This window comes from Callospermophilus lateralis, chromosome 11, assembly GCF_048772815.1.
Source record: "Callospermophilus lateralis isolate mCalLat2 chromosome 11, mCalLat2.hap1, whole genome shotgun sequence".
Lineage (NCBI taxonomy): Eukaryota > Metazoa > Chordata > Mammalia > Rodentia > Sciuridae > Callospermophilus > Callospermophilus lateralis.
In genome coordinates, this window is record NC_135315.1 from 6,293,293 (window position 1) to 6,309,171 (window position 15,879).

The 15,879-nt window shown below is 56.1% G+C and overlaps 1 protein-coding gene across 2 annotated transcripts; it reads left to right on the forward strand.

Moving 5' to 3' along the window:
* The first annotated feature begins 418 nt into the window (after positions 1-418).
* Positions 419-8,931, forward strand: Fdxr (ferredoxin reductase). Of its 2 annotated transcripts, none has more exons than XM_076869508.1 (12): positions 419-541; positions 1,271-1,371; positions 4,586-4,681; positions 4,875-4,997; positions 5,179-5,292; positions 5,610-5,711; positions 6,695-6,802; positions 7,019-7,103; positions 7,219-7,415; positions 7,466-7,574; positions 8,210-8,380; positions 8,499-8,931. In XM_076869508.1, the coding sequence occupies exons 1-12, from the start codon at positions 463-465 to the stop codon at positions 8,627-8,629; spliced, it is 1,416 nt and encodes a 471-aa protein (XP_076725623.1). In that variant the 5' UTR covers positions 419-462; the 3' UTR covers positions 8,630-8,931. The 2 variants fall into 2 exon arrangements, with proteins under 2 accessions (XP_076725623.1, XP_076725622.1); XM_076869507.2 differs by having other exon boundaries at positions 7,495-7,666.
* The last annotated feature ends 6,948 nt before the right edge of the window (positions 8,932-15,879 follow it).

Sequence of the window (15,879 nt, forward strand, 5' to 3'; positions counted from 1 at the left end):
TGAGGCTGACAAAACAGGAGGACGCGCTTCAGTAAGGCAGATGCGCGTTGCGTCATCAGTGAGCGACGAGGACCTTTAAGTGAAATAAACTCCTTTCTAATTGGCTCCCTCTTTCCAGAGAGACTGGAACAGCGGTGGGGGATTCGCTGTCCTCCAACTCTAGGCTTCCGGTATTTGGAGGGAGGGTGAAGATTGGGGAGAAACATCTGAAGTCTCTCGCGGGCCTGAAGTCCTGAGGGGCGGGACTTTGGCCGTAGTGGGTGGACCCTGGGGAAGGTCTCTCGTGGGAATTCTTTTGGGGAGTGGGTGGAGCCGCAACGCTGTGCTTTCCCAGAGTGTGAGGCGGGGCCAGTCGTGTGGGCGGGATCAGAAGTCGGACAGGGCGGGGTCAGGGGCGGAGTCAAGGGGGCGGGGCCAAGCCGACGCTGAGCGCGGGGCAGTCACAGGGAGCGGGTCCCAGCCATGGCTCCGCGCTGCTGGCGCTGGTGGCACTGGTTGGGGTGGCCACGAGTCCGATCACCTTCCGCTAGTAACTCCACGAGTAGGTGCAGGGCACTTTAGGCTGGATGGGAACCCGGGAGGCCTGGGAGCGCGAAGTGTAGGGGTCGCCGCTGAGCTGGGCTGAGCTGGAGAGGGGAGAGACTTAAGGAGTCCATTCATAGAGAAGTGAGGGGTGGTGTCGGGCAAATGGGGGCCTGCGTGGCGACATGTGAAGCCTCACGGATGTGACGGGGGTTAGCAAAGATTGAAAGGAGAGACCATGAGGTCCACGTGTGTGAGACGGGGTTGACACAGAGGTCTGTGTGGAGACAGGGAAATTTGAGGTGAAACAGGGTCTGTAGGAGCAATATCGAGTTCTAAGGAGAGAGGGGAGTTAAAAGAAGCAAGAGAGAGGGCTTGTGGGGAGCTCCCCACGGGTGGGCGGGGTTGGGATGTTATGGAGTCAGTGGGAAGATGTGGGATAATAGCTGATTGGGTAGGGAACTCTGTAAGAAAAATGAAAAAGTTCTGGGCAGGGAAGCTTCAGGGGCCATGAGGATTGTGGACAGGACATAGGTTCATGGGCAAGGTGTGGGTATCTGGATAAAGACACAGCCTTTGGGGATTCAGATGAAGTGAGGAACCCTGTAAATGCCAAAGCTTTGAAAAAAAGGAGAAGGAAGGTTCAGGGAAGGGTGAAGCTCTGCAAGATGCATCTCCTGACAGACTCAACTGAAGTTGGTTTGGGATTAGAGTGTTTGATTTGACCTTGCTCCCCTTCTCTGCCCAGACTCAGGCTTCTACCGGCATTTCTCTGCACAGAAGAATCCCCAGATCTGTGTGGTGGGCAGTGGTCCAGCTGGCTTCTACACGGCCCAACACCTGCTAAAGGTAAGCCACTTCTTCAGGCTTCATCCCTGTAATTCATTCACCTGTCGCTCCATCCCAAGGGCAAGCTCTACCCCTTTTTGGGTTTGCCTGATGAGGAAGAGGCTCCCAGCCCACCTAGGATGTATATTTTTACTTGTTTTCTTACCTAGAGCTGGGGAGTCCCACCTAGGTCCTCAACTATGAGAGAAGTGTGTTTTCCCTATGGTTGGTTGTCAGTGGCTGATGGGCAGCTGTGCTTCCTTGGCCGAGCACTCTAAGGAGCTTATGCAGCCCTCCAGATTGGCTGTCTTCTCCTCATCTTTTCTCTTCCTTGTCTCCAGTCTGTCTCTGACAGCCTGCATTTCCAGGCACCTTCTTCTCCCAGCTTTCTGTAATTTTGTCCAATTTGCTGTGCCCTCCTCACCCACAGCTCCAGTCCTCCTGCTGCCTGGCTCCTCCCCCCACTACAGGCCAAGGTCTCAAGGCTTTCAGTATCGGCCAAGGCTACCAGATACACTAGAGCAGGGGGAGACCTAGGTTAACTGAGATGAGTCAGTAGCCTAGGTTTGGAGGAACTTGGAGTGTCTGTGGAGAGACAGAAGGAAGGATGAATATATTATATACAATGCATATTAAGAAAGATAGGGTGGCTTTGGGATTAGATAGGGTGGCCCACTGTCCTGATTTGCCTGGGACAAGGGATTTTCACTGCTGAAACTAGGAAAGGTCTCATGGAGACCAGGATGAACTGGTCACTGTTGAAGTGGCCTACACATGCTTCCCAAGCAACATGGGTGACAGAGCAAGTTAAGTGATACAAGCAGAGTGAGCCAGGCCAGGTGGGTCAACAAGAAGCTCTTTCCTACCAGGTGTGGTGGCACATGCCCATAGTTCCAGCAACTTAGGCTGAGTCAGGAGGATCCAAGTTTGAGGCCAATGTGGACAACTTAGTGGGATCCTGTTTCAAAATAAAATTGAAGAAAAAAGTGAGGGGCAGGGGATATAGCTCAGTGATAGGTGTATGGTGCATTTGAGTTGCACTGAAGGCCACTGGCTATGGGAAGGGCCTCTGGTGTGTGAGGAGTCAGCCTGGAATGCAAGGCCATGGGTGCAGGAGGACAGCCTGGGCTCTGGGATGGAGGCCAGGGGGCTCATACCATCTGGGGGACCACAGAGCCCCTCCCATTTTTTGTGGTACTGGGTATCAAACCTGGGCCTCTGCAGGCTGGGCAAGCACTCCTACTAACTATACCCCCGGCCCAGAACATCATTTTAAATTTCAGTTGTACTTGCTGTTTGCAGGGTAGACATAGGTAGGACTGGGATAATGAAAAGGGATCAGAAAGAGATGAGCAAAGAGACCCAGGGGCTAGCTCTGGGTGGATGGGGTGAAAGGAAGCATAGGAGCAGAAGGGGAGACACTTGGGACAACAGTATGGTTTTATCTCAATGACTTCAGGATGTCTGCAGTGGGTAAGACAGCCTAGGGTCTCAGGTTTAGAGCTTGGAGAGAGGTCTGGGCAGAAGAGGGAGAGGGAGAAGGAAAGAGAGAGATCCATAATTTGAGATCAGGAAGGAGTCAGTAAAACTGCCCCAGAACTTGGGGAAAGGAGGGTCTCAGACCAGAAGCACCTCCAAAAGTGTCCTTGTTAGAGGGAGAATAGAGGAAAGGGGAACCAAGAAGAAGCAGCCAGAGGGATGGGGGGAACTATGAGGGTAAGGGAGGGGGTTTCCTGGAGGATGGGGTTGGCCAGGTGAGATAAGGGGTGTTATGAAGGTGACCTTGGAGAGAGCCTTCTTACCCAAACAAAGAAAAGCACAGAAGATAAAGACAGCTGGGTTGTGTCATGTCAGGACTTGACTGCCAGGCTGAGCAGTTTGAACTGTTCCATGGCAACAGGCAGCAAAGGAAGGTTTTGGAGCAAAAGACAGGTAACAACAGTGGTAGTGATAGTAATGATAGTTTACGTTGATTGAATGCCCTTGTCGGGCCAGCCTTGGCCAAGAGCTTCAGGACTTACTCATTTTACCTTGAGCCTGACACAGAAGGGATGTTCTATTGTACAGAGAAATTAGAAAACTTTCTCTGTGGCACAGAGCCAGTTAGTGGTGGCCATGGCTGTGGGCAGGCAGTGGAGTGGAGGAAAGAGGGGATTTCGCAAAGCTGAGGCACTGAGGGCAGGAGCTCCTAGGCCTTTCATTCCGTTGAATCAGGAGGTACTACAGGAAGTGTCTATGTGGGAGTGCAAGCCAGGGTGTCTTCCATAGGAGCCCCATTGCTGTACCCCAGATGATTTGTGGCCAAGATGTCTCACCATCTTGACCTCCTGATGCTTCTCAGTTTAGAGGAAGAACCTGAGACCTAGGAGGTCCTGGGACTTGCCAGGCTCATGCTGCCCAGTCCCAGCTTATCTGCCCAGTCCCAGCTCTGTGCCATCCCTATAGCCCCTCAGGATGCCACAGGAGGACAGGCAATGTGGAACTTCTGTTAGAATGAAACTGTTTTCTAAGACTGGAAATAAGTTCATTTCTACCTCCTTCTCCCCTGCCCATGCCCCTGCTATATCCCCATTTCCTATCTTGTTGGTCCCTGTTCCAATGGGATGACATTGGAGACTAGAGCTAAGGGTAGGTATGAACTTAAAAGGGTGGTTGGGTAGTGTGGCACATACCTCTAATCTCAGCTTCTTGGGAAGCTAAGGCAGAAGGATCACAGATTTGAGGACCTGTCTCAAAATATAAAAAGGGCTGAGGATGTAGCTCAGTGGTGAAGCTGCCCCTGGGTTCAACCCCTAAAACCATTTAAAAAAAAAAAATAAAGATTTTCAAAAGGTGATTCTGAAGTCATGAGACCTGCTGAGTATTTCTAGAAGTATCAGAGGGTCGGAGGGCAAGGCTGATCTGACTTGAGTAGGTGATGCTCCTCTGATACTAAACTCCATGGAGGGGAAGTTTCAGCTCTCCTTATTTTGCCACATTTCTCACAATATCATGGCTGGCTATCCTTCCTGAGGTCTGACCTCAGCCTGTCTTGCTGCTCGTTCTGCCCCATACCCTTTGTTGGGCTCTCTGGGCAGAAGAGGAGACAAGGGGCACTCTTTCTTCTCATAGATAGTCAAAGCCTCTTTGTGTTTTCTGCTCTCTGAGCTGAGCTCTCCTGCTCTGTCTGGGGAAGGGAGGGCCCAAGGGGTCCCTGCTTTTCCCTCCACCCTCCCAAATGTGCCTTCTCTCCCAGCACCACACCCAGGCCCATGTGGACATCTATGAGAAGCAGCTTGTGCCCTTCGGCCTAGTGCGGTTTGGTGTGGCACCTGACCATCCCGAGGTGAAGGTGGGTCTCTCTGAGTATTGAGGGTGGTGTTTGGAGACACTAGTCCAGACAAGGAGGTCAAGGAGGCTCCCTGGCTGGATAGAATGACCCTAGGCCCCCTGTGATGGTTCAACCCAGGCAGGCGTGAGGGTGACACTGGGTCCCTGGAGCTGCCTCAACCTCTAATCCCTCCCTCTTGGGGGCTTACTGGCAGAATGTCATCAACACCTTCACCCAGACTGCCCGATCGGATCGCTGTGCCTTCAGGGGAAATGTGGTGGTGGGCAAAGATGTGACAGTGCCTGAGCTGCAGGGTGCCTACCACGCGGTGGTGCTGGTGAGTGTGAGGGTCCTGGCGGGGAGACTGTGGCTGGAGGATGGTAGCTGAGGCACGATGGGGCAGGGCTGAGGCCAGGATGGAAGCTCCTGAAGGGATCCCTGGGGACCAGGTGGGGCTGCCTGGCCCTGTGGTGCTGGTGCTGAGGGCTCTGGGCCTTGGGCCTGTGATCTTTCCTCAGAGTTATGGGGCAGAGGACCACCAGAGACTGGAGATTCCCGGTGAGGAGCTGCCTGGTGTCTGCTCGGCCAGGGCCTTTGTGGGCTGGTACAATGGGCTTCCTGAGAACCGGGAGGTGAGTTTGGGGAGTACTCCTGCTGCCGCTTCCTCCCCAGCCCTTGCAGGGCCAGGGAAGCCCTCAGAGGCCAGAGCTGGGGGAAGAGGCAGTGAGGAGTGAGATGAGGAGGTGGGAGAGATGGACTGACAGGCATGGCAGGTCAGCCATGGAGGGACTCTGGGCAGATTTGGGGACAGCTGGGGGAGAAGGGGCCCCACCTGATGCTCAAGTAGGATGGACTTTCAGAGCTGGAACTGGGCATGAGGTGTCTGCAAATGAGATTAGCCTGACTAGAGCTAAGGCTAGGGGCACACTATAAGACCTTTTTCCTGCAGCTGGCACCAGATCTGAGCTGTGACACAGCCGTGATCCTGGGGCAGGGGAATGTGGCTCTGGATGTAGCCCGGATCCTGCTGACCCCACATGAGCACCTGGAGGTGAGTGGTAGGTCAGCTGCTGCAGGTGAAGGCACACTGAGGGGAGGGTACCCTGCTTGCAGGGATGAGGCCTCCTCCCTGAAGCCCAGCTCAGCACCTGTTTCCTCAGGTGCCCAGCCAGGCAGAGGCCTCTGGAAGGCAGCCCTGTGAGCTTCATCTTGTATCATTTCCCCTTCACCTTCAGCATCTCTGGTTCAAGGGCTTTTTTTCCTTTTTTTAAGCTTAAGTGTGCAATAGGACCTTTGCACACACTGTCCCTCTTGCTTGGAAGATTCTGGCTCATCTCCTGTCAATTGTGAAAGTTCATTGGCTTAGTTATTCCTGCCACCAGGAAGCCTTCCAGGATCTCCATGAATAGGTCCACTTCCTCTGTAATATCTTTTTCTCACAGATCAGTCTACTTTTTTTTTTTTTTTTTTTGGTACTGGGGATTGAATCCAGGGGCACTTAACCACTGAGCCCTTTTATTTTAAGACAGGGCCTTGCTAAGTGGCTTAGGGCCTTGCTAAGTTGCTGAGGCTGGCTTTGAACTCGTAATCCTCCTGCCTCATCCTCCTAAGCCACTGGGACTACAGGTGTGTGCCACTGTGCCTGGCAGATCAGTCTACTTCTGTTTCACGTATAGCATATTGTCAGCACTGCAGTTTCACACTCATTGATGAGATTTGATGAATATTTCTCTCTTCACCAAATAAGAAGCTCTGTGAAGGCCAGAACCATGTCTGTTTTGTTCACATAGACTGACCTTGCCTAGTGCTGGGCACATGGTAAACTCTCAGTACTTGGTCCTTGAGAGTCAGGGTTTGCTGCTAGTTGGAGCCATCTGCAGAGTTTGCAGTAGTGCTTCATCTGACCACCAGGGGGGAGCAGTGGTTCAGTTTTGGGCTGCCAGCTTTCTGCTCAGAGTTTAGGACATGACCAAATGGAGAGTCCCCTTCTCCAGGTTGGTGCCCAATGATTTCAAGGACCTCCTTTTGTGCTAGAAAACAGACATCACAGAAGCTGCCCTGGGAGTGCTGAGGCAGAGTCAGGTGAAGACTGTGTGGATAGTGGGCCGGCGTGGACCCCTGCAAGTGGCCTTTACCATTAAGGTACAGGGGTCAGATGAGGAGGGGCCAGGGTCCCAGATAGAGGATCTTCCCTTGGGGGATGGGGTGGCTCAGCCCCTGGGAGTGCTGCTGCCTGGGATAGAACAGGGCCCCCAGGGCCATGTGCTTTCCCCCCTCCTGGACTGGACTTGGGTGGGCTCAGGAGTGGACATGCTCAGGGCCTGACCTCCTCTCCACTCCCCACTCCCCACCTTCAAGGAGCTTCGAGAGATGATTCATTTGCCAGGAACCTGGCCCATTTTGGATCCTGCGGATTTCTTGGGCCTCCAGGACAGAATCAAGGGTGAGGGGCCCTGGCCTGGCCCCCGGCTCACAAGGGAGGGATGGCTTAGGTCAAAGAAGGCTTGCGGGAGGACTCAGGGGGTGGGACAATCCTAAATGTTCTGCATTGCTGACAGAGGTTCCCCGTCCGAGGAAGCGGCTGATGGAACTGCTGCTTCAAACTGCCACAGAGAAGCCCGGGGCGGGGGCTGCCCGCCAGGCATTGGCCACCCGTGCCTGGGGCCTCCGCTTTTTCCGAAGCCCCCAGCAGGTGCTGCCCTCTCCAGATGGGCGACGGGCAGCAGGCATCCGCCTAGCGGTAACCAGACTGGAGGTGAGTCTCACGCTACCAAGGACCCCTCCATTCTAGGCCTGCCCATCCAGCCTGCTGTTGCTTGCACTCTCCCCAACAGGGTGTCGGTGAGGCCACCCAGGCAGTGCCCACAGGAGACACGGAGGACCTCCCTTGCGGGCTGGTACTCAGCAGCGTTGGGTATAAGAGCCGCCCCATTGACCCCAGTGTGCCTTTTGACTCCAAACTTGGGATCATCCCCAATGTAGAGGGCCGGGTTGTGGGTGTGCCAGGTGAGAGGGTATGGGAAGACTGGGTACCTAATTATGGTGGGGAGCTGGAAGGCCAAAGTCCCCAGGGCCACTCATTCATCTAGTGACACACTATGAGAACCTGCTCTGAGGCAGACCCTGTCCCAGGATCCAGCCCACCCTGGCCCTAGAAGGAGTTCCCAAGCACTAGCACATGTTGTCATTATGTCCTTCAGTAAACCTTCACCAAGGCCTGTTCTGGGCTGGGCCTGTGCTCAGTGCTAGGGTTAGAGATGAGCGCCCCCATCCTCAGCTTCCAGTCTAAATACCCATGTGCATTCATCCAGTAACATTTACTAAAGGCCTCTGGACTGGGGGTGGACAGGCCCTAGGGATGAGGGGGTAGCATGGCAAAAACAGGTTGAAAAGAATTCAAGGTGGTAGACTAGTGGTCATAATGGGCCCAGCTGGTGGGTCTTCTGGGGGACTTGGTCGTATATCTGTGTGTGCACATGCATATAGGTTGGGACACAGGCTTGTCCAGCAGTGTCCAGCCATGTCCCCTTCCTTTGTTGCCCCATTCAGGCCTCTACTGCAGTGGCTGGGTGAAGAGGGGACCCACAGGTGTCATTACCACTACTATGACGGACAGCTTCCTCACTAGCCAGATGCTGCTGCAGGACCTGAAGGCCGGGCTGCTGCCCTCAGGCCCCAGGCCAGGCTTCGCAGCCATCCAAGCCCTGCTGAGCAGCCGAGGTCTGGGCCCCAATGCTGAGATTTGGGGAGTGGGAGGATGGCTTCTCTTTGGGCTTCTCTTTCTGGGAGGAGGGTCCTCTGGAGGGGATAATATTGACTTATCTTTCCTCTACTTCAGGTGTCCGACCAGTCTCTTTCTCAGATTGGGAAAAGCTGGATGCTGAGGAGGTTTCCCGGGGACAGGGTGCTGGGAAGCCTCGGGAGAAGTTGGTGGATCCTCATGAGATGCTGAGGCTTCTGGGGCACTGAGCCTGGATCCCAGTCCCTATCAGGAAAAGGAAGAGCACTGTGCAGGGAGGAGGGGCATGAGTCAGTCTGAGCCAGACTCTTCCCCAGCTATAGCACCACCTGCCCGGGCTTGGGGGCTTGGCTGGCCCTTTTCCAGGGGTCTCTGAGTACCGCCTCCTATGAAGTTGTCCTTGCCAGTGTGGGTTTAGGAGGTAACCTAGTGTTAGGTGGGGTGCAGGCCCATCCCACCTCCTCCCACCTCTCTGCTGCTGGATTTTGGGGGGCTACTTGATCAGGAACATGATGGAAATAAAGCAGTTACAACCAAGGGCCATGGTTGATGGGACTATTTCTTTAAGAGACTGGGGTACGGTTCTGGCTGCAGCCTGCTTGTGGTCACCAGGTGACACTGGGGAAGCAGCTCCCTGGTCAGGGACCTCTTAGGCTGGGTTTGGTGGTCAGGCCTGGCATGCCTGTGTGCTCCCCTCTGATCTTGGTTCCACTACTGTGGTCTTCCCTATTATTCCCACGTTTTGGTCATCCCTGGCCAGTGCCAGGTCTACCCTGCCCTGCTGGCCCTGCTCCCTGGTGCCTTCCCTGGTTAGCCCCAGGACAACTGAGATACTGAGATGAGGAAAAGGGTGGGAGTGGGAATTGGGCAGCGACTTGCTCCAGGTCCCTCCCACTGGCCCAGCAGGTCTGGCCTGGATCCCTAGTCTCTCGGCAGGCTCTCTGTGCCTTCCGGCCTCTGTCCGTTTCCAGCCAGATCCACGATTCTTTTTAAAAATAGTTCCTGGATTATTTCAATTTACAGTGTTTTATGGCAGCTCCAAGATGTTGGCCTCACTTTATAAACTGAGGGGCCCTCGAAATTAACTGGCCCAAGGTCACACAGCTAGCGAACTGAGGGCTAAACCCAGGGCTCAGGGCAAGCTGGTGTTTTCTCCATAGCCGCACTTGCCTCTGGATATCGGGTCTGGGGACATAGTCCCAAAGAGGGGAGAGAGGACCTGGGCACCCGGCGGGCCGGCAGGGAGGGGCCTGGAGGGGCCCGGAGGGGCGCGGGCGGCGGGCCGGGGCGGGGCGGAGGCGGCGGGTGGCGGCGAGCGCTCCGCCACAGTCGGCTGGCGAGCCCTGGGAGCCGGAGGCGCAGCCCAGTCCGGGACGGACCCCGGCGCCCAGAGGGTCTTGGGCTGGGCGCGGGGGCCGGCGGGACTCACCTGCCAGGCCGCGCTGCGGGCACTGGTCCCGCCGCACCGGGCTCAGGCGCCCGCCGAGCTAGCAGCGAGCGCGCCAACGCGCGGGGGCCGTGGCGCCAGGACAGGCACCGCGCGGGAGGCGGTCGGCGCGGGCTCTGGGCGCGGGCGCAGCGCCCCTTCCCCCGGTGAGTGGCTGCCAGGGGCGCGGCGAGCCGGGGGCGCCAACTTCGCCGCCAACTTGGGGCTGGACTCCGGCGCCGCGCGGGCAAGGACGGCGGAGACAGACGCGGGACACCCACGGAGAGTCCGACAGCGCAGGGAGCCAGGGAGGGGCCACCGGGGGACAGGGACCCTCGGGATCGGGGCCTGGGGTTTGGACCCTGGCGGGCGGGCGGCGAAAAGGCGAGGAAGACAGGCCGAGGAGACGGCGGACGCCAGGGAAGGACGCGGGCCAAGCTCCCAAGACGTTCGTCCCCGGGGTCTCCGAGCCCTCCTCCCCTTCTCCTAGCGTCGCGGTACCGGCGGGCAGTGAGTGGTGTGGGGATATGTCAGTCTGGGCTGCAGAGTCCTCCAACTGTTGCTGCTGGAAGCCTCTGGGGCGAGGAGTCGGGTGGGGGCCGGGACCTGGGGCTGAGACGGGGTTCGACTAGAGTGAGGGGGCTGGAGAGGGCGAAAGGGGCTGTGGCGGCTTCGGGAGCCCATTCCTCTGGTTTCCCCATGTCTATGGGGCATCTACCTTCCATTGTGGGACCCTTAACCCCCTGTGATCCCCCTAGGCCCTCCCCTCTCAGCTCTCCCTCTTCTCTGCCCTCAGAGAATCAGAGTGGGCTTCTGATGTGGTGGCACCTTCCAAAAACCAACCCTGATCCCTGGAGGACACAGGCTAGGAGGACTCAAAAAGAGCGGTGGCATAAGAGGGGTCTGGAGAGCCTGAGCCGGGCTGCCTGAGCCCTGGCCGCAGCACCAGCCCACGTTGTTCCCCGGGGGATTGCTCTCAACCAGGATCCCCGACGGCTGGGAGGGGAAGTCTGAGCTTCCTGATGCCAAAGGCGGTGGGTACCTAAGCCTAGGATGGCAAGGCCAGGACCTGTGAAGGCACCGGCAGGCACCTTGCAGTCTGAAAATTCCCAGAGGTGTGGGAATTTTGAAGGGTACTTCAAAGGTCCTGATGGGTGAGTGGGCCAGAGGACCCCTGGGCCTGATGCTCAATCCATTTGTCCATCGGGTACCCTGCCCTGCTAGCCCAAGGAGACTTAGCACTCAGTCCCCCAGCCCTTGGATGGAGGCCTCATCCTCCATCCTGACCCTGGCCATGGGAAAATCAAGGAAAGGAGCTTATTTGAAGAGGGTGCCATCGTACTGGCTCTATTTCTGAACCGGTCCAGTTCCTAAATGTACCAGTGGCTCTAAACCTGTTTCTAAATTCGGAAGAGTAGGAATGTGAAAGGGACAGGTAGGCAGTAAACCGGACTCCTGTGTTCGCTCCGGCCCCAGGGCGTCCTGGGCTGGGACCTGGCCCACAGCGCCGTCTCCAGGTCTGCTCGCCACCCCCATCGTGGGGCTTGAGGTGGAGACCCAGCCCGGGGCACTGGGCTGGGGACCCTAAGGGCCAGGGACACCCACAAGGGGTAGGGGAGAGGCAGGGGGCGCCGAGTGCGTGGTGCCCAGTTTGGCCGCCAGGAGGCGTGGCGCGGGTCCCCGCTCCGGGAGTCACCGCCGGCGCCGCCGCATCGCGAGTGTCCTTGAGCCGCGGGTGACAGTGGCTCTCGCCGCTTGCGCCCCCTCCTCCCGCAGGGGCAGCCTGATGCCACGTTTCCTATGAATTATTTATCGCCGGCCTAAAAATACCCCGAACTTCACAGCCCGAGTGTAAGATTCCTGCCGAGGGGAGGGGGCGGGGTGCCCCCGGGGGCAGAGCGGGATCAGCCGGGAGGGGGCAGTTAGTCTTGGAGCAGCCAGAACTAGGTGCCCCAACAGTGGGGGCAAGATGGAGGGCCAGGCTCTCTCCTGGCGTCTGGGTTCAGATTTGAGCCAGGCAGAAGCGAGCCAGGGAGGGAGGGAGGGAAACCCGACGGCAACGGAGGGGCTTCCCCGCAAGGGCATTGGGTCCAGTGGGCAGGGCCTCTGTACTGGGAGGAATGAGCACCGCGGATGGGTGGGGCCACCTCCTGGGGCCAGAGCTCCAGGCCTTTGAGAGGGGGAAGCCTTCAGTGTCCGCTGTGTGAGTGTGAGTACGTGAGGGTGTGTGGTGTGTGGGTGTGAGGGTGTGTGGGGGTGTGGGGGTGTGGGCGTGCGTGTGCACATCCTTTTCGGAGAGCCTGTACGAGGTATGGGGAGCCAGGAGAAGGGCAGGGATCTAGCATGTGGAAGCCTCAGGTAGGTCCCAGAGGACTACCTTTGCCACCCTCTGCCCAGGGTTTTTAGGATACAGTGTTCAGCAAACATTAGTGGCCCTTAAGGAAAGGGGTGAGACCCAGAGTGGGTGGGCAGAGAGTCCCTGGGACAAGCCTCTGTCCTCCAGGAGCCCTCAGTCTACCTGCCATTGCAGAGGCCAAGCTCAGAGATCCCAATCTGGAGAGGACCCAAAGGTTGTGTCTTCTCCCTCTAGGTCCAGCGCCTGATGGATCAAGGAAGGCAGGCACTGGCAGGAGCAAGATTTGAGTTGGGCTCTGAAAGACAGTGGAGTTTTGTCAGGAAGAAGACACTCCTGCCCAGGGAAGAGCAGGAACCAGGGCCTGGAGATGAGAACAGTGTGGGCTGTGGCCACTGGGCTGGCAGAGTTGAGGGGTCCATGAGGGGGAAGACAGTAGGTTGGGGTCAGGGTGTGGGGGACACTGTGCCTGAGACTAAGCTGTTTGGACTTCATTTGTGGGCACCGGGAGACAGTTGTCCTACTTGAGGAGGCACACAGGGGCCAGAGGAGAGTTTTGGCAGCCCAGTGGCACAGGCAGGTGGGTGGGAGGGAGGTGGAGAGGGGAGGTGGGAGGCTGGGGGAGGAGTGGCTGGGCTAGTGGTGGCATGCCACTGGGCATGGCGGCCACCTGGTGAGGAGACTGGAGCCCAAGCCTGCTTGAATCTGTCTGCCCGTTGCTTTGTGGGGCGCAGAGAGTTGCCTGACGCCAGCTGTCCCTCATTTGAGACCCTCTGGCTAGAGGCACAACCTCCTTCCACTTCTCCTCTTCTCTGTTCCCCCCAGGAGGACATCTTGGAGAGGGGTTCTGGGGGCAGTGCCCCTTTAGGGTTAGGAGAGGACCTGAACCCTTTCTATAGATCACACTGTCTGAGAGAAATAAATAGGAGCACCGGTGTCATTTTAAAGTTTCTTATAGCCATATTTTCAAAAGTAAAAAAAAAGACAGGTGAAATTAATTTTAATAGTGTATTTTGTTTAATTCAATATATCCAAATGTTATTTCAACATGTAATCAATGTAAGACCATCAATGAGGTGGCTTTCAATTTTATGCTCTCTCCATACGCAGTGTGTATTTCACACTGACAACGTGCTGGGTTTGGATGAGAAACATTTCAGTACTCTACAGTTGCCTGGGGCTGGGGATACCTTATTGGCCAGCACAAATTGAGGACTGAGAGCTCATTGTTGGGAGGTGGAAGTGGCAGGAGGGTTGAGGCTTCCTGAAAGCAGGCTACCTGTAGGGACTAGAGGTGTGGGCAGAGATGAGCACACTGGCCTTGTTAAGAAACAGAGAGCATGACAGCACGTGTGTGTGTGTGTGTGTGTGTGTGTGTGTGTGTGTGGTGCTGGGGATGGAACCCAGGACCTTACCCATGCTAGGCAAGTGCTCCACCACTGAGGGCTGACAGTGCCCTTTGCTGTCATGATTTTGCAATCCCAGATTGGTGTTAGCTTCAGCTACTACTAAGAATGTAAGATCCCATCCCAGACTCAAACAGGTCTCCAGACTGACATTTTCGTTAGTGCACCAGGAAACTGTACACATGGGAGATTTCAAGGGCACCAACATGAACCCAGTTTCCCTCCCGTGTCCCAAGTCATATCTTCCTAGCCTGAAATTCTACCACGAGGTGTTTTAGCTTAAAGCTCTGACTGTCGTTAAACTACATCTCCCTGGGGAATGATAATGCTTTGAGCTATTATCAGTCCCTTTTACCTTCATGTGCATGAGCTCGGGATCCGAAGCTAAGAGAAGGTCTTGCTGGGGAGGCAGAACTTGGGGAGAGAAGGGAGGGCAGGGTATGGTGGGAAGGAAGGAAGTTTAGAAAAAAAGAGGCTGGAGGGGCTAACAGCAGACCTGCTTGCTGGTTCTCCAGGTTGGACTCGGAGTTCCTGGAGGGCAGGGTCCACGTCTTACCCATATTGAAATTCTACCACTCAGTGTGGAGCACTGTGCCCGTGTCACATTTCTGAACTAAGAGTCCCTTTGTGGTCTCCATTGGAGTGATCTGGTTGGCAACCCTGAAGAAAAGGGGTTTCCAGAATGTTCCTCCGTGGTCCTTGCACTTCTCCTCCTCCTGTCTCCTTTAGAGAGAGCTGGAGGCCCAGGTCAGCCCTTGTGTCGATGCTGGGTGAGAAACTAGACTCTGGACAAAAGGAAGAGAGAAACTTGGTGGTGGGCAAGCAGCAGGTGGCCCTGGAGGACAGCTGGCGTCTGTGCCGCCGTGTCCTCAAGCCCCATTCTGAAGGAAATCTGACTTTCAAACGTGGTTTCTGGGGTTTTGTAGCAGCTTTTTTTTTTTTTTTAAGCTGCATTTTTGTTACAAAGATGTGCAAATTCTGTACGGGCACCTACCCTTCAGCACCCTCGGTTCAGAAGTTGTTAGTGCAGGAGAGGAGGAGTGGTCACAGCGGGGCCTGGTAGGCAGGGGAAGGGGGAGCTCTGTCACAGGCCCCCTGGGATTCACATGACTCTCCACAGCTTGGCTCTTGGTCCTGATCCCAATGACTATGGGCAGCTGGCGAGTGTGCCAGGCCCTTGGGCTAGGTGAAGAAGGCCCTGCATGCACACCCGTGATGCACTGGGAAGCAATTTGTGTGTAAGATGCCTTGGGGTCTCAGGTGCCCCTGCCCTGAACACTCAGTGCCACCACACTCATTCTGGGGACAGCTGCTCCCAACTGAACCCACGGTGGGAAGGGTAGTGATGATGTCTGATGTCCAGGAGGAGGGCTCCAGGTAGAGTCACACAGGGGAGGGCCCCGGGGCTGGCTCCAAGGAAGCAGAACTCTGAGCAGCTGCAGCGTCGTGGTAAGGGACAGATGGAAGATCCAGTTTGGGCTTCAGGGAGGACGGGAGTGGGACATGGGGGTGTCACAGGGCTGCCTGCCTTCACCCAGTTGAGGGGCTGTCATCTAAAGGATATGATTGCTAACGATAGCCCATAGTGTATTATCACATGTAAGCCCTCACTGCTGTGATTAGCTCAGGCAAGAAAACATGGCTCAGAGAGGCTAAGTGACTATATCAAGATCACACAGCTAGTAAATGGCAGAAGTGGGACTTGAACACTTCTGATTCAGATCCATGCTCTGAACATCAGACTAGCATTTTCAGTGCATCTTGCTAGGGCAGAGCCCCAATGGCTGGGCTTTAGAAGGCCTATAGGGGGCTGGAACGCCAGGCCCACCCTCATCGCCCCTGGGCTCTCCCTGATCAGAGGTTGTCAGGGAAGTGGTGGAGGTGAAGTTGCTGGCAGAGCCAAGCCCCGGGCAGCTGGAAGGGGGAGCTCCGTCAGAGGCCTCTTGGGACTCATATTACTCTCTGCAGCTTGGCTCTTGGTCCCACTCCAAAATGACCATGAGTAGCAGGGACTCCTTTCTTACCAGGGGTGTTGTTCAATGGTAGGATGGAGGGTGACAAGCCCCTGTCCTGGCTCTTGTCCCAGCCCTGTCCCTCTGGGGATGCTCAGCTAACTGCTGTCTCTTTCTCTGTGTCTGTCTTTGTCTGTCTGTCTGTACCTCTCTTTATGGAGGGAGGTGTGCCCCTCTTCTCTTTCCTTTTTGGATGCGTCCTCTGACCCTCACATCGTGTCTGTCTGTCCATCTGCCTCTCTCTGTGCATGTCCTGGTCTCTCCACAGGACCCTCTGGTGGAC